The 23,372-nt window shown below is 41.2% G+C and overlaps 1 protein-coding gene across 7 annotated transcripts in view; it reads left to right on the forward strand.

Moving 5' to 3' along the window:
* The window catches only part of LOC131429534 (probable WRKY transcription factor protein 1), an 85,086-nt gene that overhangs the window by 56,521 nt on the left and 5,193 nt on the right, over positions 1-23,372 (forward strand). For 6 of the 7 annotated variants that reach the window (XM_058593713.1, XM_058593714.1, XM_058593718.1 and 3 more), the window contains exons 7-14: positions 4,913-5,558; positions 5,634-6,607; positions 6,674-6,997; positions 7,059-7,274; positions 7,372-7,566; positions 7,625-7,813; positions 7,872-8,045; positions 8,103-8,191. In XM_058593713.1, coding sequence (XP_058449696.1) covers positions 4,913-5,558; positions 5,634-6,607; positions 6,674-6,997; positions 7,059-7,274; positions 7,372-7,566; positions 7,625-7,813; positions 7,872-8,045; positions 8,103-8,191 — 2,807 coding nt within the window. The remainder of the gene's footprint in view (positions 1-4,912; positions 5,559-5,633; positions 6,608-6,673; positions 6,998-7,058; positions 7,275-7,371; positions 7,567-7,624; positions 7,814-7,871; positions 8,046-8,102; positions 8,192-23,372) is intronic. The other variant, XM_058593715.1, reaches the window with a different exon arrangement.

Here is a 23,372-nt window from a genome sequence, read left to right on the forward strand (position 1 = left end):
AAATTTATTTTGAATAGTTTATATGCCCCAGAAACCCAAGTAGCATTCATGATTTTAATAAATAATTGTAGTAGTTTTCAATGTTACATAAAAAATCTCGCATCAAAACTTTAAACTCCTGGAAAGCCAACTGAAAACAACGGTAACCTCGGGGACGGGTATAGCGTGATGGATTAGTCGATGCCTTTCACGTAGCCCACCAGGGTTCGATCCCCAACCCCGCACATTGGGTCTGAAAGCTTTTTTGATCCGAAGAGGCGAATGAGGTTTAAACCTCTATAATTGAAACAAAAAAACAGTAACATCATCATATTTCAGCCAAGTGGACCATTTTTCTTATGGTTTATAAAGCAAAATGAAGAAACAGCAGAAAAAATGCGTTCAATTTATTTCGAATTTTCAAGAAAATTTCAATAGCAACTGAACTTTCTGAAAGTTCCTTAACCAACTGAAAAAATTATTTTTAAGAGGTATTTAGAAAAAAGACAACAAAAATTGAGAAAATTGATGAAATCTTCATTGGATTCGATAGAACGATCAATATAATTGAATGTTTGAAGATTATTTCAGGCGCATGTGGGTCGCGGCTCCTCTTTATATGTCCCATGCGCAAGGTTCAATTTTGGCATACTCTCTTCAACATATCGGCCTTATTTCACGAATACATGTTTTAATATTGGCTTCCAGTGCTTCAATCGTTACTGGTTTATCCATGTAGATATGAGCCTTAACATGGCCTCACAAGAAATAGTCTAAAGGCGTTAAATCACACGATCTAGGCGGCCAATTGACGGGCCAATAACGTGAGATAAACTGTTCACCTAAATCGACTCTCAATTTGTAATTGTTTCGCGTGCCGTGTGGGATATGGCACCGTCTTGTTGAAACCATATTTCAGACATGACCAATTCTTCCCTTTTTTGCCCAAAAAATCATTAATCACGGTAGCGCTCGCTGAAGTGGTTTCGGCCCGATGATGCAACCGGCCCATAATCTACACCAAACAATGACTTTTTTAGGTGTAGTAGTAGCCTCTGTAATGCTTCTGGCTGGTCTTCACTCCAGATACCCAAAAATGAGCTTCGTCGCTAAACACAATTTTTCGACAGAAAAGTTGATCTCTTAATCTCTTAACCGAGTATGAATTTTGATAGTAAAATAATTTGTAAGCGTGGTTCGTTCGTAAATCGATTCATGATTAAATTATAGACCAAACTGAACAAGTTTGAACATGTTCAATTGAGTTTTACAAACTTAGATTCAAATGTTTCATTCAAGGTTCCCAAAATTTATTTGGATCGGACTTCCGGTTGTACAAAAAAAAAGAAAATAACGTCAGTAGCTTCATTCGAAGATGGCTCCACCGATTTGTACCAACCTAGATCAAACTTCCGGTTTCCGGTGCTTAGTGTAAAAATATCAATTTCAAAAGTATTTTGCTTCATAAGTAAGCATGTGATGAGTAGTGAATTCTTTAACCGCAAGAACGATCCTGATCGTTGCAAGTTTGGCTACTGGAGCAAACGTTTCCTCGAAAGCCAGCCCTGGTTTCTGCTGGAATTCCTTGGTCATTAGTCTCGACTTGTATTTCATTACCCGTCCAGTCTCGTCCTCCTTTATCCGGAACAACCATTTGGTTTTTAGTGGCTTTATATTGACAGGACATTGAAACAATTTCCAGGTTTATTTTGCTGATACCTTTCTCAGGGACATCTACGACAGAGGAGTTTGCGGCAAACGTTGCTCGGTAACTAGTAAAAAAATCAAGCAACTTACCATGTACCTCGAGGTCTCTTTTTACGCGGGGGATACGTACCGCGTAACTTTGGAAATCCGCGTAACTTCGGAAATCCGCGTAAAAAGAAACCGCATATAAAAACCGCGTGAAAAAGACCCCAGTGTAGCTGTGTTCCCGTTCGCTATGCCTTGATGAGTCCATGATAATCTCGTGTCTTTCTGATCGCGAAGGAAATGCGCGGGCAGCTGGAGATTCAATTGCAAAGAAGCCTCTTAATCACTGGCTTCTTCGTTGGCTGACTCTTCTTCCAGCATCTCCCTCTTGCTCGAGTTGCGGTAATACTACTAATGGCGTTTCGTCTTTTTTGGACTCAGCTGAGTACGGAAATCAGTCTTCATCGCAAACTAACATCTCGCCATTACCATTTTTCTGGTTCCTTTGCTCCAAAGGCGGTATCCGTTAGAAGCGTAGCCGATAATTACCATTGACTCTTGACATCCAACTTTTTGCGCAGCTGCGATAGAATCTATGCATAAACCTTACATCCACACATACGAAGCTTTGATATTTCTGGTTTGGAAGCTATCCAGTTTTGAGCTGGCGAAACATTTTCTGAGATAGGGCTGCAATTGATCAGAAACACCAGATGCGATTGAAGGCAGCTTAATTAATTCCCAAACGACTTCTTAGGCACTGACGAAACAATCAATCATAGTCCTGACTTTTTCAACAACGATTCAGTTGAATCGCTCATCCACACCATTCTGGTAGGGTGTGTAAACTACAGTGGTTTGTACTTGAATACCCTGTTCCTTGTAGAACGATTTTTAAACCTTAGAGCCATACTTTCGACCTTGATCTTCAGTTAGTTGTGAGATCCGCACACTGAATTTAGCGGTCACCAGCGCTTCATATTCTCGAAATTTCTCAAAGACCGCCAGCTTCCGGTTCATGAGCTAAATCATTGCAAAATGTGTCTTGTTATCGATCAATGACACGAAGTATCTTGAGCCATCTCTGGCAGAGGGGTCAATCGTCCGCATGAATACGTTCCAAAATTCGCTTCGCTCTACCTTGCGATCTATTGAAAAGATCCGGACAATGCTAACCTTGAGCACAGGTTTCGCAGAATCAAAGTTTTCCAGGTTTGAAATTAACACCAGTTGCCAGCTCTTTCCGAACGATCGTAGCTTTGATTTTGATCGAGATATCCCAAAGAAATGCCAATGTTCATTATGATCAACTTGACAAATGTTCGCAGCATCTCCCATTACCTTGATATCGAGCTCGTACAGATTTCCTTTAAATGGGGCAGTGGCGACAACATTACCATCTTTTTTCAATACCGCTTTATTCTTCTGGAACAGTATCTCCATTCCAACGTTTGCAAGCTTTTTAATCTGCCGCAGATTATCTCGTAGATTCGGTACATACATCCCTTCCGCATGTTCAGAGGTATGCTTTGGTTATCAAAACTATTTATCACACCTTTCCTCGCAAGCAGAGCAATTTCAACTCTTCGCAACATTTATTACCACGGGAGTCGTCAAGGTTTCACCCGTATCAAAGAAACTCTTCACGTTCACCAAGTGATTACTCGCTCCCGAAACCAGTTTGAAGTGGATAGTCCTTTTTTTCAATTATAGAGGTTTCAACTTGCAGGTCATTCGACAAAATTGCAGGTTCAAATCTTCTGATATTTTCAAGCGCCGTAACTAACGGATCATAGGATATCCGGTAAACTCAAGACAGTTAAGAGAGGAGATCTCCTTCGGATAAAATCGCACCGGCCGTTTTCAGTTGTCTCGCCAAATCTTCGAACATCAAAAAGTAAGACCGCATTGATGCACCCTCCTTCATACGCAAATGACCCATTTGCTTCCTCTGGAGAGATTTTTGCCTTCCGGTCAGCTTATTCGAACTTCTTCTTCTCCGGTTCTACGGATGCAACACCGCTAGTCAATGCCTTCAGCACGTCCATTGAATTCGGAAACAACTTGACACGGAAACTCCAATTTTTGTAACCTGGTCCACCGGAATATTGTGGAGTTCCGTGAATCGGCGATGTGCCCATAACCTCTTGTATGTTACATAGTGCACAGTAAGCAAGACCGGAGGGAAACAACTGAAAGTAGTTTATTTCAAGAATGAACTATTCTAATCGGTGGTTAGATTCGTATTGATGGAAAGTTTTTCTTCTCTAACAGCTCTACAATACCGGTATCTAGTTTTTGGTTCCGGAAATAGTGGTCGAAATCTTTAAAATGAAGCTCACTTCATTTTCTCAAGTATGGTTGAATCGATTTTCACTAACCTAAACTCAAATGTAGTAGTATTATGCAAAAGAAGTCTTCAAAACTGGGTTCAAAACTTTTCTAATTCAAAGTATTTTAATTAATCTCGCTGTAATATGTAGGATAATATATGATATAATATGAGAAAGGCATCATTACACCACTGTGTGGATTAAAACATGATTTTTTTTTCGATATTGTTCGAAAAAATGGTTTGATACTCCTCTGTGCGATGAATCATTTGTTTAAAAATCTCTGAAGATCGATTGATTAAGTCAGGTTACAAATTAGGTATTATTTTGTTTTCAATTTGTAGAAACCGAATAAGATATAGCATTTTATTTTCCGTGGATGGTTTTGTGTGTTGAAAAATGGTTTAAAAACTGTTATTTTGTACAGAACTCACACTCCTTAGAGCACTGCCGCCTCCATAAAATCAAAGAAATGATCTATATATGAAGGTTCATTATGTTAACTTTATACATGTCGTATACCCTCCAACGTGAAATTGAACACCACATTCTCCCATTGGAACCTATTTGGAAATCAATTGTATTAATTTACAAATGCTTGGAAAAGATGCTCATGATTGTACCGTTTCCTTTTAAAGAACAGTGTGACCGCCAATTTCAATGTTTGTTTGTTCGTTTACTGTCGTCATCTGTGAGCGTTTCCAAAAATGAAAAAAAAAGAAATTAAAAAACACTGGCGATTATGTTGTTGCGACAGGTTCATTTGAAGACCCTTCCATCTAACCAAACAATTGGCCATGCGGACTAATCCGACTAACATTCTACGACTAACAACCGGTCGAAATGTGCATGATTGTTGCTTTGTGGTCCTTGATGCTTACCAAGCTTTCTGATTTGTATCATTTCAGTCGGAAGCAACAAGGAGAACGGAGGTCGCGGAGACAGGAAGCACGAAAAGTCTCGAACGAAAGGTGGTCGGAAACACCGTGGTGGTCGGGAAGGTAATCGCAATCGGGATAGAGCTCGGGATCGGGACCACCATGGCAAAGAGCACGGAATCAAAGACAGTCACAGTAAGCGCAATTCCAGTAGTAGCAGTAGCAGCAACAACCGAAGCAGCTGCAGCAGTAATCTTAACAAAGATAGTACAATTTCGGCGGCCACCATTGTCAATGGCATTGCGAACGATACCGGCAGAACAAACGGCGATAGCGTTGTGGCTGTGAGCAGTGCGTTCAGTGCTACCAGTACTACTAACTCCTCAGAGATCATTAGCAACAGTGGCAACGATAGCAATGATAAGCTGGCCGTCGTAGTCAACAGTCATCTGAATGGGGTTGACGACAGTGTCAAGGAAGAGCAAAACAATAGCAAAAATTTGAAACTTATTGGCAACGGTTGCAGTAGCAGTGGAAGCAGTTTAAGTACAGACGGTAAGTCGGCACCGCAACTAGACGACCTGGATGATGATGACGACGAGCTTGACTTTGAGGATCTGGACAATGATGCGCTCTCATCGGACAACGATGGCAAAACGGATACGCCGTCGCTGAGGTGAGTTGACTGGATTCCTGAAAAAACATTGGTCTTTATTTTCTATTGCCCTGCACCGTGTTTTTGTCGTTGTAGCAGTAGCGGTTCCTCGCGTGCAGGTGGAGACAGTGGTAGTACACTGAGTGAAACGGCCAGCGGAAAAAGTTCCCCGACTGCATTCCCCGATCCATTGGCTGTTGTAAATACTGTGATATCGACCGGTAACACGACGACAACCATCGCCATCGCCACCAGTCAGGCGTCTTCGGATGAAACCGTTGTCAATGGTGCCATCACGACAGTCAACGTCGCCATTACCAATGGTATTAGTAGCAGTAGTAGCACTTTCTCCACCTCCTCGTCCGCTTTAGCATCCGATGACAAGAGTTGCAGCGACAGTACTGAACCCGTGATATCGCCATCACCATCATTGTTTGACAGTGACGTTGATGGCACCAACCTAACCACTACAACCGTCACGACTTCGACGGCTAACAAACAGCAACAGCAGCAACCGCAACCGCCAAATGACATAAATAAGACCAACAGTCTAATCGATAACGCCACCTCGCGGTTCTCCAAGCTAGGCATTTTTGATGACAACTGCAGTTTCTTCTCGTATAGTGCATTCGATAGGTTCAGCTTCAACAAAGACAGCCCGGATGGTAGCCAAACGACTGGTCTCACATCCTCCCAGCTACCAGATCTCCTCAGCGGTACAAATGATTCCAACGAGCAGCAAACGAAAGAGATCCTCAAGAACCTGGGAAATATTCAGCAGCAGCAGCAGCAGCAACAACAACAACAACAACAGCAACAGCATCATTTACTGAACAATGTGCATTTGCAGCAGCAGCTGAATGGTCTGGGTCTTGGAAATGGTGGTGTCGAGAGCCTGGCGGGGCTTGGCAGTAGCACCACCGATGATTGGGATGCAGCCTTCAGCAAGTACGTGATGCGCAACAAACTGGACGTTGAACATCACGAAGAACTGTTACGGGTGCAGGAGCTACAGAAGCGTAACCTCATTAATAGTGGACTGAACGGGTCGCAATTCAATGGCTTTAACGGTATTAGTCCTAGCGAATACATGTTGGGAGAAACCTTCACCGACGCATTTTTTTTTGTATTTGCAGGAGACTATGCAGATTACTTCCACAACACGAACGAACTTAATAGCAGGTTGCTTAGTCAGCAACAACATCAGCATGCTCATCAGCGTTTACAGCAACAACAGCACTCCGACATGAATCACATCTATGCAGGCAACATGTCGAAGTTCTTCGATTTTCACAAAAACCAGCAGCAGCAACAGCAAGCCGCACAACACCAGCAGCAGCAAAGTCAACAATTTTTACTCAACGGACACGCGCCACTGGCCGTACCGGATCCGATGAACATTGCCGGCTTGATCGATAACAATCGGTTAAGCTCCCATTTCCTAGAACAACACACGAATGGTAGGTGCAGAATGATTTTCTATATCCAATCAAACTCTGATCGGGAAATTATCCTGTTCAGGTTTGCTAGGTTCTCAACACGCCCAGAAGCAGCGAATGCTCAATGGCCAGCTGAGTGCTCAAAGTATCCTGTTGAACGGGGCTAATCCACAGCAACAGCAGCAACAACCACAACAACCACAGCAACAACCGCAACCAAACACCAGGCTTCACAATCCACAGCAGCCGCAACTGCAGCAGTATCCACAACAAAATCCCGTCGTAGACGACGACTTAGGTATTGATGTTTGAACTTTTTTTTACTATAGAACTGATTTAATTTGCAGTTTGGATATGGTAAGTCTAATCTGTTCTTATGTTGATGTTTTCCTTAGGCTTCGACCCGTTCTTCGAAACCCAGAAGGGACTAGCAGAGCTAATGAATGACGAGATAAACCAACAGCAGATACCGCCGAATGTTGCAGCCGGAAGCCACAGTAAATTGTTAGAGAATGTTCAACGGACCCGGATGCCACCACCTGGCTTCAATCACATGAATGCCTTTGGTTTCGGTGTACCGAGAGCACAAGGTAGATTATACTTCCGTTTATCATCTCGGTCGGTCTTAAGTAACCCCACGTTTCACAGTTTCAGGCAGCAAAATTCTTCCCTTCATGAACTTAGCTAACAACACACCGCCACAGCAGCTACCACAACAGCCCCAGCCACCCAGTTGGGGTCAGCAGCTTCAGCAACAGCAGCAATTTATGGGATTCCAGCAGAATGATCAGGCTCATTTGGCACAATCCCAACTGCCGAGCGGACACAGTAAACCAGGTTTGTTGTGAACTTCTGTCTTGTATTCAGGCCGCAGTTATATGACTTTATCGGACAGGTTTTGGAAACAATTTCGCCGACTGGACTTCGTTTGATCCAGCCATCGTCTCATACCGTCAGTTTTCGTTCATGAATGGTCCCAATCAGCCAGGTGATATGTTTCTGTCAGCTCAGCAACAGCAGCAGCAACAAAATCAGCTGAATCAGCCAGGCATGCAACAACCAGGACAAGGTTAACATTATTCTGTTGATGTGAGAGATTATCAGTAAATATTTCCTATTTCTACAGGATTTGGACATCACGGCATTAGCTTGCAGTCGAATATCATTGGCCAGCAACAACAGCAGCAGCAACAGCCGAGCAATCCGCAAGCACAGGTAAAATATGACGACTTTTTTCTCCATCACCATCAGCAGCTGCAACAGCAGCAGCAACAACACCAGCTTCAACAGCAGCAGCATCAACAACAACAACAGCAGCAGCAGCAACAGCAAGCTCATAGCAATATGAACGACTATTTTACTAAATTGAGCTATCGAATGTTGTCGTCTTAAGGGAGAGGTAATCTCTCACCGCACATTCTTTCGTAGCATGCTCAGACTTATTACATGCATACAAAACATTCGCATTATCATGCAAAGACTTCGTGTTGTCAGAATTTATAGAAAACGAATCATGAGTACGAAACCGTAATCTACTATAGCCGGAATAAATCAAGTTTATGGAATGAATTCTTGATCATTTTTGTTGAGATGTCTGCTTCGCTGACTTCATCTTAGCTAGTCGCATAAGTTTGTCCACTTCAGCAATGTTGACACGGTTATGGGTTGGTTATCGTTGGCACAGCACTCCTGCTCGATCGGATTGTGTGTGTGTGAGAGAGAGAGAGATGCTTCACTTCAACGGTTGTTCGATTCACATTCCCAAGTTCGAATTTTATCAACTTGATAAACACGACTTTCTAGGAAATCCCGCTACCAGTATGAGGTTGTTGGAGCCGAGAGCGGATTTCGAATAAATCGATTGCAAACGTTTACTGATAATCACGTGTAATTTATTTGTCTTTTCTTCTCTGCTGTTTCATACATACTGTCTTTTGGCAGGGGTGTATTTCGAGGTGCGCTGTAAACCAGTGTTGGCAGTAAGCACCACATAGCCCCCCCTATTACACCAAGAATCTGACCCTGTGTCCAGATGGTGTAATTTTGGTTTTGTCGTCAGGAAATGGATATTTCGTGATTCCTTGATCAGCGGTGAAAGCGGGCTTGAGACGATCTATTGAAATTCTTTGCACCTTTCCTTTGATACGTATGTCCATAAACTTAACGTGTCGTTTAACTATTTCGAATGGTCCATCATATGGTTGTACTAATGGTTTCTTGACCGCGTCGATTCTGACGAAAACGTGACTGCATTTGGCCAATTGAGGGTTTACAAAAACGCCGGGTTTCGCATGGTACAATGGATCGATCGGTTTTAATTTGCTTAGCGTGCAGTGCAGTTCCTTTGCGAATTCTGTTCTATCTGAGTCATTTTCGGGGGATTCCAAAAACTCGCCAGGTAGGCGCAAGGTTTGACCATATATCAACTCGGCGACCGAGCAACCAAAATCTGGTCGAAAAGATGTTCGTAACCCAAGCAAAATCACTGGTAGACGATAATACCAATGCTTCGGATCGACAGCCATAATCGCAGCCTTCAAAGTACGATGGAACCTCTCGACTAAGCCATTTGCTTGCGGATGGTATGCTGTTGTGCGGATATGCTCGAAGCCCATTATTTTTGCTAGCTCTAGAAACAATTCAGATTCAAACTGTCTGCCTTGATCTGTGGTGATGGTTTCTGGTACGCCGAAACGGGCAATCCACGTTTCGCATAATGCTCGTGCCACTGTTTCCGCCATCATGTTTTGGAGGGGTTTTGCTTCAGGCCATCTGGAAAACCGATCAATGATTGTAAGCAGGTATTTATGACCGTTTGATGGGGGTAATGGCCCAACAATGTCTATATTTATGTGACGAAATCGACTGTTTGGTGGAATGTATCTTTGAAGGGGTGCTATTGTATGACGGTGAACCTTCGAACGTTGACACTGTATACAGTTTTGAACGAACTCTTTGATGTCTCTGTTTGCATTTTTCCAGATGAAGCGGTCTGTGATGATCCGGCGAGAAGAGCGTATTCCGGGATGAGCTAAACCGTGGAAATGATGCATAATTTTGTGTCGATGTTGAGGAGGAATATACGGCCGATCTTTATTCAGTGATACATCGCAATATAGAGGCTTTGTGGCTAAAGATGTTTGGCGCAACTCCATTTGAAGTGCAGTAGTTGTAGAACGCAGAAGAGTTTTTAGTTCGTTATCGTTTTTCTGATCATCAGCAATAGCGTTATAATCTATCGGTGTCGGCACTGATATTGTCTCAGTCCGTGAAAGGGTGTCAGCCACTACGTTGAGTTTCCCGCTGATATGACGTATATCGTTTGTAAATTCGGAGATAAAACGCAAATACCTGTCTTCGTGTGGCAGTCGGCTACTCGGGTTTGACGTCATTGCATGCGTTAGCGGCATATGATCGGTGTAGATGGTAAACCTCTTACCCTCCAGCATATGGCGAAAGTACTGCACGGACATCTTCATCGCTGTTAACTCTCGGCCGAACGTCGAGTACTTCAATTGGGACGGTGAAAATTTTTCGGAGTAGAAGCCTAATGGAACCCAGCTGCTTCCATCGTACTGCTGTAACACAGCCCCCGCAGCAGTATTTGATGCGTCGATATACAAGCTTAATGGTTTCGTTGAATCTGGATAATGTAACAGCGCTGAGTCAGCTAATGATTGTTTACACCGCTCGAAAGCTGATCGTCCTTTTTCACTCCAAACGATTTTTCGGGAATCGTTCTTTTTGTTTCCAGGAATAAGACTCTGAAGGTCTGCCTGTAAGTCAGACGCGTGCGAAATAAACCTTTTATATGAGTTCAGCAAAGCAAGAAATCGTCTTAACTCCTTAACGGTATCAGGTATCGGGAAATTTGTCACAGCCTTAACCCTATCAGGTAATGGAAGGATTCCATCTATGTTTATGACGTTTCCCAGAAAATTAACGTGGGTCTTCGCAAAACAACTTTTTTCGACGTTGATGACAAGGCCGTACAATTTCAGTCGTTCGAATACGGCGCGCACATGCTCGTAGTGTTCTTCAGGCGTCCGCGATGCAATGCAAATGTCATCGACGAAAACGACAACGAAATCCATATCTTTGAATACTCTGTGCATAAACCTCTGGAACGTTTGACTGGCATTACACAATCCGAATTGCATCCGGGTGAACTCATATAGGCCGAACGGGGTAATTACCGCAGTCTTGGGTACATCCACCTTCTCTACCGGTATTTGGTGATAGGCTCTTTGTAGGTCCAAGGTTGTAAAAATAGTTTTGCCCTGGAAAGTGTTAAGTAAATCGTGAATGTGGGGAACAGGGTAACGATCTGGTACGGTCACATTATTTAATGCTCTATAATCCCCTACAAATCTCCATTCTCCACTCTTTTTTGGCACACAATGAAGGGGGCTTGCCCAGCAACTGCTCGAGGGTCGGCATATTCCGAGGTCGATCATCACTTGAAACTCTTTTATTGCTGCACTCACCTTGTCTGGTGACATTCGTCGGCATTTGCTTGCGACAGGAGGTCCTTTGGTTTGTATATGGTGGGTAACCTCGTGCTGTGCTGATGTCTTGATAAGCGTTGGTAGCGTGATTTCCTTGAACTCCGCAAGAAGGTTCCGAAACGGGTGATCTGAAGCTATCAATGTTACGTTGAAAATAGAGGCTTCAGCCGTGCCGCCGGTCGATGATAGCTTGGTTAATTCGTCCACCAATCGTCGGTGTTTCAAATCCACCAGTATACCGAAAGAAGCTAGAAAGTCAGCACCGATAATAGCCACCCCCACGTCAGCGACTAGGAACGACCAGGTGAATCGTCGACGCAAGCCCAAATCTATTGTGACGTATCGTTTGTCGTATACTTTTATTGTTGTACCATTTGCTGCATGTAAGACGAATGACGTAGCGCCTTTAGTTCGGTCTTTATTTGTTGCTGGAATAATTGATACATCCGAGCCCGTATCGATCAAGAATTTCATCTTGGACGAACGGTCGTATAACATAATACGGCGACTTTTTGTGAATGCGTTCGCTTCCGCCGTTTCAAGCGAACAAGATTTTAGTTTTTTTTGATTATATTTACAGGGTTCGCGACATTTCAGCGCTCGTCCGGCAAACTTCCTATGGAACCAACATATTTCTTGATCCTGATCGCGACTGGATCTTGACGTGGATCGGCTTCTGGAAGAATCTCTCGCGAATTTGATACGGCGAATTTCCATTGTGAGCGCAGCAATCTGGTTTTGCAATTCGGACACCGCAACTGATTCGGTGCCATTTACGGATGTGGCAGCAACGTGCGAGAATGGATGCTCAGCCATCTTGTCTGCCATTTCGGCAAGCTTTCCTATAGTACCATCGCTGATTGATAACACCGCCTTAATGTTTGCAGGCATTCGCTGTAGAAACAGCATCTTCATTAGGTCGTCCGTCACATTTAATCCGGTTGCGATTTCTTGCATTTTTGCGAGGAGATGAGTAGGGCGCATGTCTCCAAGGTCGCAAGCACTCAAAAGTCGTTCCAGTCGTCCCTGTGCCGACACTTGGAATCGAGAAATCAACCGTTGCTTGACTGTTTCGTATTTATTCACGTCTGGCGGAGCTGTGACTAAATCCGCTACGTGGCAGATAACAGATTGGTCAATTTTCGCAATGATGTGATAGAATTTTGTGTGATCGCGTACAACGTTGGCCAAAGCAAATTGTGCCTCGGCTTGAGCGAACCACATCACCGGATCATTTTTCCAAAAGTCAGGAAGCTTGACCGACACTCCCGCGGCAACTGCAGCATTTTCTTGCTCGTCTCGATTTGCCATTTGCACTTCTGATTTCAGCTATCACGTCGGGGTCACCAAAATGTGGGAGCCGAGAGCGGATTTCGAATAAATCGATTGCAAACGTTTACTGATAATCACGTGTAATTTATTTGTCTTTTCTTCTCTGCTGTTTCATACATACTGTCTTTTGGCAGGGGTGTATTTCGAGGTGCGCTGTAAACCAGTGTTGGCAGTAAGCACCACAAGGTAAACTGTTTCCGAACGTATCCAGTAATTATTGTCTTTACACCCATAGCATTTTCGCATATGTTGTTATTCTGTTGGTCGGGTAATCGTTGGAAAAAGTTTCTTACTCATTTGTTGCCCTTATTCTCGATATCACTTCACGGTGAAAATCAAGTTTGGTGAATGTAGGCTTTTATCACGAAAGTCACTCGAGAGGAAAAAATAATTAATTAGATGAGCTTGTTGTTATTATGAATATCAAATCACCAAAATTTTGTTGGAAAAATGATTTTTTTTTCACTTCAGTTATTACTTCACTGTGTGTGATACTGGTAATAGGGAAAATCAAGTGGAGTGAATGTGAAAGTGGAAGTGAGAACGGTAATAAGGGCCAGTGTGTATCATCCCTCACTCGAAACTTTTCATTACATGGTCAACGACGCCGACCGCAACCAAAGGCTGTAATTCAGAAAATGAGACATTGTACACGAAAACTGGTTATCGTTTGTTCTCGCTCCAATTTGGACGGGTTCCCTTGGTATCTTAGCGTTTGCTTCGTTTATTTTTTCACCACTAAGAAACTAATCCTTTCCGTACACAGAGGAGTGCACATTTGGCAACGTGATCCAGACCAAAGAAACATTGCTGTTGGAAAACATGAAGAAGCAGGATATTCGGTGGTATATGAAATTGGTTTTGTAACATGACTCGAATTGAATGACATGACTTGAATTTAAAAGCGATTGTCGAATTTTATAGCTACGACATACGGAGACCCTAAAACCTTCGTTGTATTAACTATACAGATGTCAAGTTTTTGAAAAACGGCTTTCATGTCGTTCGAAATAGAATTTCGAGACCCAAGTCGTACCACAGAACAATCAATGTTCTTCTATGGGTTTTGCGCTTACCAGAGATAACTGAACCGTTGACTTTATGCTGCTGCGTTTACCAGAAATAACTGATTTCGATCATAAAAATGATGTTAAATAGACACTTTACTGGCAAAATTATTCTGTTTTGTTTTACTTTTTCTTTTTGCCTTTCTGTGTAGAAGGGTAATGTAATTGCTGGAGAAAGAGCAAAGCCTTGGTATTACATTCCTGTACTGGAATTTGACCTTCTGTTTCAACAGACTTCGCAGCCGATTCAGGGTGTACAGAACCATTGCATGGCTGGGGCTACGATCCTACTGACACTACGAATCCTTCCAGGTGGGGACTCGAACATACGACAACTGGTTCGTAAGACCAGTGTTCTAAGCATTGAACCCCCAACCCGGGACAGAAACAGACCTTTAATCGGAGCTTCGGAGACCCCTAGTGTTATATATCATTCGACTCAGCTCGACGTGATCGGAAAATATATGTGTTTACTAGAGATAGGCAATTCGTTCGCGAATGGTTCAAAAAAACTAGTTCTTGTGGAATAATGAATGATCAATAGTTATTTTTTCGAGAACGGTAGTTCTCTAATAAGAAAGGTTGATCACGAAACCTCTGCTCAAATTCGAGCGACCTTTTTTTGTTTTGCTCGCTTAACCTAACAAAACTAAAGTCTCGTTTAGTCTTTGCATACCAACTATCAAAAAAAACGAACGAACGGCTATGAAGAACTAGTGATTTCAATAGAATTCTGAAACACTGAACGGTTTTTTTGAAATGAGTATGTACCATTCAATCATATCTCACTTCGCTCAATTTTCTCGGAGATGGTTTACCGATTTCAACATACTGTGGCTCATTCGAAAGCTACTCTTAGGTTGTGAATCAAGCTCGAATATCAATTGGTTATCTCTTCCGGTTCCGGAGATATCACAGTATAAGTGACGCAACCGATAAATGGTTTCAGAGATATAATAGTAAAAGGTAATTTTTAAGAGGTATTAGAGGATTAAAAAAAAACACAAAAAGTTGAGAAGAATGAACGATAAACATAATTTAATGTTTGAAGATGATTTAATGCAAATGTTTGGTGAAACTCGGAGTCAGCTTTAGATGGCCCATGCGCAAGGTCCAACACTCTCTTCAACATTTCGGCCGGTATTTAACAAATAAATGCTTCAATATTGGCTTTCAGTGCGTCCATCGTTGCTGGATTATCTTTGTAGACATGAGCCTTAACATGGCCCCACAAGAAATAATCCAAAGACGTTAACTCACGCGATCTAGGCGATCAATTGGAGGGCCCAAAACGTGAGATAAACTGTTCACCGAGGGCGGCTCTCAATTTGGTCATTGTTTCGCATGTCGTATGAGATGTGGCATCGTCTTGTTGAAACCACATGTCAGGCATGTCCAATTCTTCCATTTTGGACCAACAAAATCGTCAATCACAGTAACGTTCCGCCCATCGTCGTCTTCGAAGAAGTACGGTCCGATGATGTCACCCGCCCATAATCCACACCAAACAGTAACTTTATTGGGATGCATTGGTAGCTCTTTTAACCGAGTATGAATTTTGATAGTAAAATTCAGTAATTTACAAGCGCTGTTTGTTCGTAATTCGATTTATGATTAAATTATAGACCAAACTGAACAAGTTTGACAATGACACAAGATACGATCCACGCGTGTTCTGTTCAGAGACAGTGCTCCAAAAAAGATACCAGCAAAAAAAGTCACCCATTATAAGTAGCGTAACCGACAAAATGCATTATTTTTCTATCCGCACAATTTTTTTAGAACATGGCCTATGATCAAGTTCAAGTGTATCAATTATAAACAATGTCGTGTTTTTGAATGATGGTCCTTGAGTCCTTTAAATTCATGAAAATTGTCCTTATATTTATCAAAAATTACTGATGATGGACTTTTGAGGCCCATTTCCATCTCAATGGCTACGTCGACAAGAAAAAGTTTCGCAGCTCGGTTTACCGTCCGGCGTGGTCATAGGTCCTCACCTATTCGAAATTAAGGCTAGGGCAACAGTTACGATGAATGGATTGCGCTATCGAGAGATTATTAAAGATTTCGTATGCCCGGAATCGGTTGCTATTGATCTGGAAAACGTTTACTTTCAACAAGATGATGCTACGTGCCACACAAGCTGCGAATCCATCGATCTTTTAGGGGAAATGTTTCCGGACCTTGTTATCTCACGAAAAGGTGATCACAATTGACCATCGAGGATTATAATTTAACATCTTGCGACTTCTTCCTTTGCGTCCACGGGAAAGATCAGGTCTACGTCAACAGCCAAGCGTCGATTCAAGACCTCGAATGTTGAATTCGTGAAACTATTGGGGACATACAACAGCCATTTAGCGATTTGGTGATGTAAAATTTTCGTAACGGCGGTGACCATTTGGTTGATATTGTTTTCCATTACTGATGGCATACCTTCCTCTTTGAATTGAAATAAACATCCGATCAATTATCTCAGAAAAGACCATTTTTCTACGAAAATCAAAATAACACTTTTTATTGAAAAAACATTCATTAATGTTAATACCATTGGTTTCGGGAATGTTGCCGAATTAGCAACGTAAGCATTAATTTACGCTTCGGAAAACTTATCGAATTGATCTGGATGACAGAATGTCAAATATCAGTAAAAAATCGTGTGAGAAATAATCTTAATGAAAACAATGACAAGAAAGCATTTTAACACCATTAGTTGTATTTAGAAGAGGTATCTGTTTCTTCTGGGTTAACTATAAGGCACAGCTTTGCGCTATATTGCAAGTTCATTTATCTTTCTTTAGAGCTCAATAGACTAATGATTGGTAGATTCAACGGGTTTCCAAACGAGTTGGTGAGGACTCCATGGACGAGCATTTCCACGTAGTGGACATACCAACAAGCAATAAAATGCTTTCTGACAGTACGGATCCTTGAAGTCCCGAATAATTTTCGCAAAAAAAACGAGTTTTCTTGTTACTTTGGAAATTAAAGCTGATCGTTGTTGATTGAAAGTGAGTTTAGCATCCAATCAATCGCTTAGGTCATTGACAAGTTCGAATCTATCATGCGTATCTACCATCAATTTGATAGCCGAATACCATAAGGATGGTTCCACATAACCGATCTGCATCCAACACCAAGTAGTAAAGCAGCATCTTTAAAGAACTACACGAACAGTAGCTGGCTTTGTTTATTCCCCTGAGGAGCAGATATATTTGCGAATGGAAAAGAAGTACAGTAACTGCAGCAGCCAAAGCTGCAGGTGTCGTACTCTATCGCATAAATAAGAGGTCATTCAACCAACATTCTTGATACGCCTAGTCAGAACAATTTCGTTATAAGTATTCCTTTACGATCAAATGCCCTCTGTGGTTGATGGGCTTGACGGTATTGCAAACATCATCAGATACGATTAATTATTGTTACAATTTAATATAAATATGTGTTATAACTTTTAGTTTAATTATTGAGTTTATTGAGTGAGGCATGAAACGATTTGAATAAGATGTTGATTGCAATACGCTCCAACATCCGGGGTTGGAGAGGCCGGTAGGGCTTAACTGAGCTCTTTTTTATGTTTCATTTTCATACTACCGGCCCTTATTACCGATGTGAAGTGGAAATTAAGCGAAATGAACGTACCCCACTCAGGTTTCACACGATAACGGAATAGTTGAATGGTGAATTAAGTTCATCTTTGACGTTTATTCTGTGAGGTTGTGTCGTGCTCGTGTGGGATCTGATGGATGAGGTGATATGTGAGTGAAGTATAAGTGAAGTGGAATGCAAGAACGGTAATAAAGGCCACCGTTTCAGCTCAGGACTAACGATCGACCAATAAAAGAGATAGAAAATGGGTGACGGCACCCCTATTCATCTCAAATCCATTAGTCATTTCATATATGAAAACCATTGGTTAGAGCGAGATCTGTTGTGTCTGTTCGATAGATTGACTTCGAGAGTGAGATGAGGTTAGGAGTATTTCGCGTCGCTATAACAGCGATATCGTACATTTTCTGAACTACTTTTATGCGGTATTGCTTATCAGAGATGAAGCAAAGATTTTGTATTTGATTTCATCACAATTCATTTATTGAAAGTCGAGTAATCGGTAGAATAATATGGTGACTCTATTAATGAAATGACTATTGGCACAATGAATTTAGTTAAAATCTATTCGAATTTATCTATTAGAATTATTATCTATTAGAATTTACTATTTAATCAATGTTACAATATTTGTGTGTGAAATACATATTTGTAAATATGTATATGTATGTACACATGTGTGTATATGTATGTATATATGTGTGTACGTCAGTATGCCTAGGTGCCTGTATATATTTATACATGTATGTATGTATGCGTTGTATCAAACCGTATATTATGATACCTTTCGATTGTGAGTGAAATGTTGATTGCATTACGCTCCAACATCCGGGGTTGGAGAGGCCGGTAGGGCTTAACTGAGCTCTTTTTATGTTTTATTTTCATACTACCGGTTCCTATAACCAGTGTTATAGAAGTAGAAGTTAAGTGGAGTGAACGTATCCCAATTGGGTTTCACACGATGGCAACAGGTGAACGGTGAATCGAGTCCATATTTGACGTTTATTGGTGGTTTGTGTACAATGGATTACTGTGGTATGAGATAGAATATTGTAAAATAGAACGGAATAATAATGACTTAACCAATGGGAAAACCACTGATAGCTGTCAAACGATGTTCATCCAGTTTGTATTGTGAGGATGTATCGTTTGGGACCTGATGGGTGAGATGATGTGTGAGTGAAATGTAAGAGTAAGTGCATGCAAGAATGGTAATAAAGGCCACCGTTTCAGCTCAGGACTAACGATCGATCATTAGAAGAGATAGAAATTGGGTAACGGTACCTCCATTCATCTCAAATCTATTAGTCATTTCATATACGAGAACCATTAGTTATAGTGAGCTCTGTTATCTCTGTTTGATAGATTAATTTCAGAAGTAACATGAAATTTGGAGCATTTTGCTTCGCTAAAACAGCAGTATTGAACCTCTTCCGAACTACTGCTATGCGTTATTGCTTCTTAGAGACGATGCAAAGACTTTGTATTTATCACAAATCAATTATTAAAAGTCGAGTGATCGCTAAAATAACATGGTGACTCTACTAATGAGATGACTATTGGCACACTAGTGTTAGTTAGGATCTATCAGAGTAGAAATAGTAACTCAATGTTGTAATGCTTGCGTGTGGAATACATGTGGGTATGTATGCATGTGTGTATGTGTGTGACTGTGTGTGTATGTATGTGTTTTTGTGTGTATATACAATATACATTTTACCGTGCCTTTGAGTGCGTTGTACCAAATTGGTAGTGATGCATTTCGATTGTGGGTCAGGAATCAGGAATCAGAACAAATTGGCTCAAATGGCACGTTCCCCTTAATATTTGGAGATTTGTGCCTTGCCACTGTCAAGGATCAACTGAAGACAACTAAATGTGAACATGCTGTAGCAATACTTATGGGACCCAAGGGTCAATATAATTTAAATAAAAATGCATGTTCTCAGTTTTTTTCCCGTCAAACCATCATGACCGGCCGTACAAAGATGTCATTAAAAAAACACTAATCCTTTTTTGTCTCTCTTTTTTTTTCGGAAATGGATGACTGAGCATAACCAAGAAATTCGGAATAAAGAATTAGATACTCAAGAAAAGCAGGAACAAATGTGATAAATGTGGAGCTGAAAAATTGGAAAATAATTTAATTAACACTCTTAGGAAATCTTAGATACAAAATGGAACATCGGTAAGACTTAAAAGACCATTGCATACAACTAACTTTTACATTTCAGGGAATAAAATAACATCAGCAAAAGTACGGAATGGAAATAAAATAGAAGGACAACAAAAGACATTTACGAAACACAATTGAATAGAACACTGGAATTAAGGTAAAACAGAATATTAACTATGACCAAAGGTAAGAAAACCAACATGAATAAATAATAGAAACTGTTGGGTAATAATATAATTTCCTCATATTGAAAGAGGCGTTTATATGGCGCGCATGCGCTAATTCGGCCTGATACAAATTAACGGGGAGGGCAATACATTTTAGACAGGGCTGTAAAAAGCTGATTGGAACCCTTTCCCCACCAAAATGTAATATAAGGAAACTATAAGGAAGTATTCCTTTACGATCAAATGCAGCTTTCAGATTGGCCCAGATTGATTGGCTCAATTTGTTTGCCGATCATCCAGGCCTAAATCCAGAAATCCAGGTAAATGTCAGAACTATGCATTTCTTAAACGACTTATTAAAAACTAAGCATAAACGATAGGTCAGGACGATGGCACTCGAACTCATACACGACGAAATTTCGTACGAATCACGATGAGATCTCCCCAAGTAACGAATTATGTTGCGGCGACTTATTCCAAACCAGTTTGGTAAGCACCAATCGGTTACTACTTCCAAATGGACTACTTCAGTCGCTTGGCATACAAAAGCAGTAACATAACCTCAAACGGCTCTCGATGATCTCAGAAGATTACTCTGGATGGTGAGAGGGCCGATGTAGTCCTGATGATCTAACCGAAAACTGGCTATTAATAAGCTGGTTTGCAGTTTTGGTCTTCCAACGAGCACAGCGAACACAGTTTTCGATCACAGAGGAGACTGCTGTATGACAGCCAAAAATGCACTATCGTTGATTTAGCAGCAACCACGAACTGGTAGATTTTGCAAATGCTGTTCTTGGATGAGCAAGTACGTGTACCGATGTGTCTTCTGGATCTCAATTTCTGCAGCCTACCCGAGACTCGAAGTGCTTTCAGTTGAGTAATTTTGATTCCAATCCTCTGCAAATAATGGCGAGATTTCTACCAAACTGTTCCATTGAGCGAGTAGAGGCAGCAGCGTTTCTGCTTGTTGTATTTCCAATTGTGTTTGTTTTGGGTCACAAGAGTTTGTCAAACACAAGGGACGAATAGTGTTCTAAGATATATTTTTCCACTGACGCTGGTAATGGGGAAAATCGATTGAATCTTTCACTTTTCAGTTTCATCATGCAGCCGGTCTGGACCTGACGACCATCACAGAGTATTGTTCACTTAATCTACAGGTAGTATCTGCGGATTAAACGAACTTCGTGGCAGCCAATCGGGGATGGCTGATGTGCGATTTACGATCTTTTCCATCTTTTTTTGGGTGCATTTAGAGCTACTCCAGAATGATTCGGGAGTAAATTTTGACTTCCTGATCGATGAAGATTTTTAGACATCATCGCAAGAGTTTGGTAAACAAGACAAGGGAATTCAAATCTAATTTTGGCACGAAAATATGGTAGCATAAAATAGTATTTGTGAGATTGACATACAGTTTCGAAGTCGTCGTTTGAATCTTTCGGTAATAGCGTCATATTTGACAATGTATGCAAGAATATATTCAAGACTTGTCACTTCACAACTTATTGTCAAATCTTGGCACAAAACTATACGAAATAAAAATTATAAAGAATGTAATGCAATTGACCAGACATTTCTTGAAATCCATTCATCATAGATATTGTATTGGAAACATGAAATGAATATGTTACCCAAAAAAACACTGAGGGAAACATTACTAGCATCAAGTTCAATATTTTGTTATTTGAATAGTCAAATCCAATGCGATTTAAAAAAATAATCTCACCTCTCCATTAGGTGTGGTGCGCACGTTTTTGTAAAAATAATTACTAGCGAATGACATAAAGAATACACAGATAATACCACGCTTGAGCTGTTCAAGAGAATCATGCAACACAATCACAAAGTTATGATTTAAAATAATACCTATCGTGACATTATTTCGGATAAACAATTTATTTCAGGCTAAAGTTCGTTCAAAGTTGCTCGATTTCTTTCATTGCTTCTTTAAAATTTAACTAAAATAATCAGCACAATCGCTATGCATAACTATATTGGCATGTTTTTCATCTGCTTAGCTTTGAACCTGAGGTATGCATTTCATTTTGGACCTCACGAACAATTGAGAAAAACTTTTAAGGCGCGGGATGGCACATAGATTTTCCGGAAGTGGAAAGAAAATGCTACAAAATCAGATAGTTGTGAACCGTTCCTAGATACTGTTCAAACTCTAGATATAAAACACCTTCTTTACGCCATACATTTTATATGGATGAAATAAAATAAATCTCACTGCACTTCAACTTAAAAAAATTTATTTCTCATTCAAAAGCTAAGTAGGCTGTCTCCGACGCAACGGCAACGATTCCATTTAGCTGAATTTCTCTATTGTGGTTTACTAGCCGCCTAGGAATAGGTATTTCTTCGATCAACCATAAACTTGATTTAATCCTGGCCCATGCATCATCAGGGGCTGCAAGTAATGTCGTTTTCGTTTTTGAATTGCACTACACTGGTGTAGCGAAAGCTGCACTGAAGCCGTTCGTTTTTACCAATTGCACTACACCAGTGCTACACTTTTTCTGCACCGATACCACTGGTGTTGCACTCATCAAAAGTTTGGTGTAGCTCTGTGCAATGGAATCGTTTATTGTAGTCAATGGTTACTGTTTATGTTTTCGTCATTTTTGTTCGTTTATTCATGCCTCAGTGTAGCACTGCACCGGGGTAGTGCAAATTAAAAACGAAAACGCCATAAGTGTGTCGTCTCAGGATAGAGCAGTATCCGACAACAGCTGAAGCTTAGTATTTTGCTGGTAAATGTCCTGCTTTAATTTGTTACAGAATTCATCTTTTGAAGAAGATCATTGCATCTTCAGAGGTATCACGGAATCCGCCCCTGGCGCTAGTTTCAACACAATCGATTGTTCCAGTGTTTCTTCGTTCGACTGCAGCAATTGTGGGACGACTGGAGTTAACTGGATAATATCGCTTTTCTATTGAACGGCATCATCTAACGGGTCAGCACCAGGCAGAAGATCATGGACTTTTCAATTCATTCAGTAGCGACGGGAAACACTGCCTTGCTATCCCTGACTGTTGGTCGTAGTGATTCCGCGGCTAAGTTCGCGGTTCAGATCGTCCCATACGTTAGAAATGCGATTCGAGATTAATTCTCCATGCGATCCCCTACATTGGCGGTACATTATTTTTGCCTCAAAAGCCATCGCATAGCTTCGAGTGTGAGTAAAAGGCTGTCCGCATTAGGCCGATCCGAGCTCTCCGGTGTTGACTTTTTCTCTGCTTCGGCTATGGCTGAGCTGCACATGCAGCTGTGTTAAGGTTCGTTAAGGTTAGGTCCAACCAGCAGCTTTTCAGACTCCTGATACCTGTGGATGCTCTGCTCGAGCCGTCAAACACAATACGCAACTTTGTTGTGGTACTGCTTCTTTCAGCTTCTATGTTGACTTCTGTTAGCGGAGCTCGTTCCATGTGGCCATGACTCAAATATGCTCTTTTTGAACATTCTCTTGAACACGTTTTTTTTAAACATAACGTTTGCATTATAAAAATTGACCTTTTTCGGAT

Source organism: Malaya genurostris, chromosome 2 (genome assembly GCF_030247185.1).
Source record: "Malaya genurostris strain Urasoe2022 chromosome 2, Malgen_1.1, whole genome shotgun sequence".
Classification (NCBI taxonomy): Eukaryota; Metazoa; Arthropoda; class Insecta; order Diptera; family Culicidae; genus Malaya; species Malaya genurostris.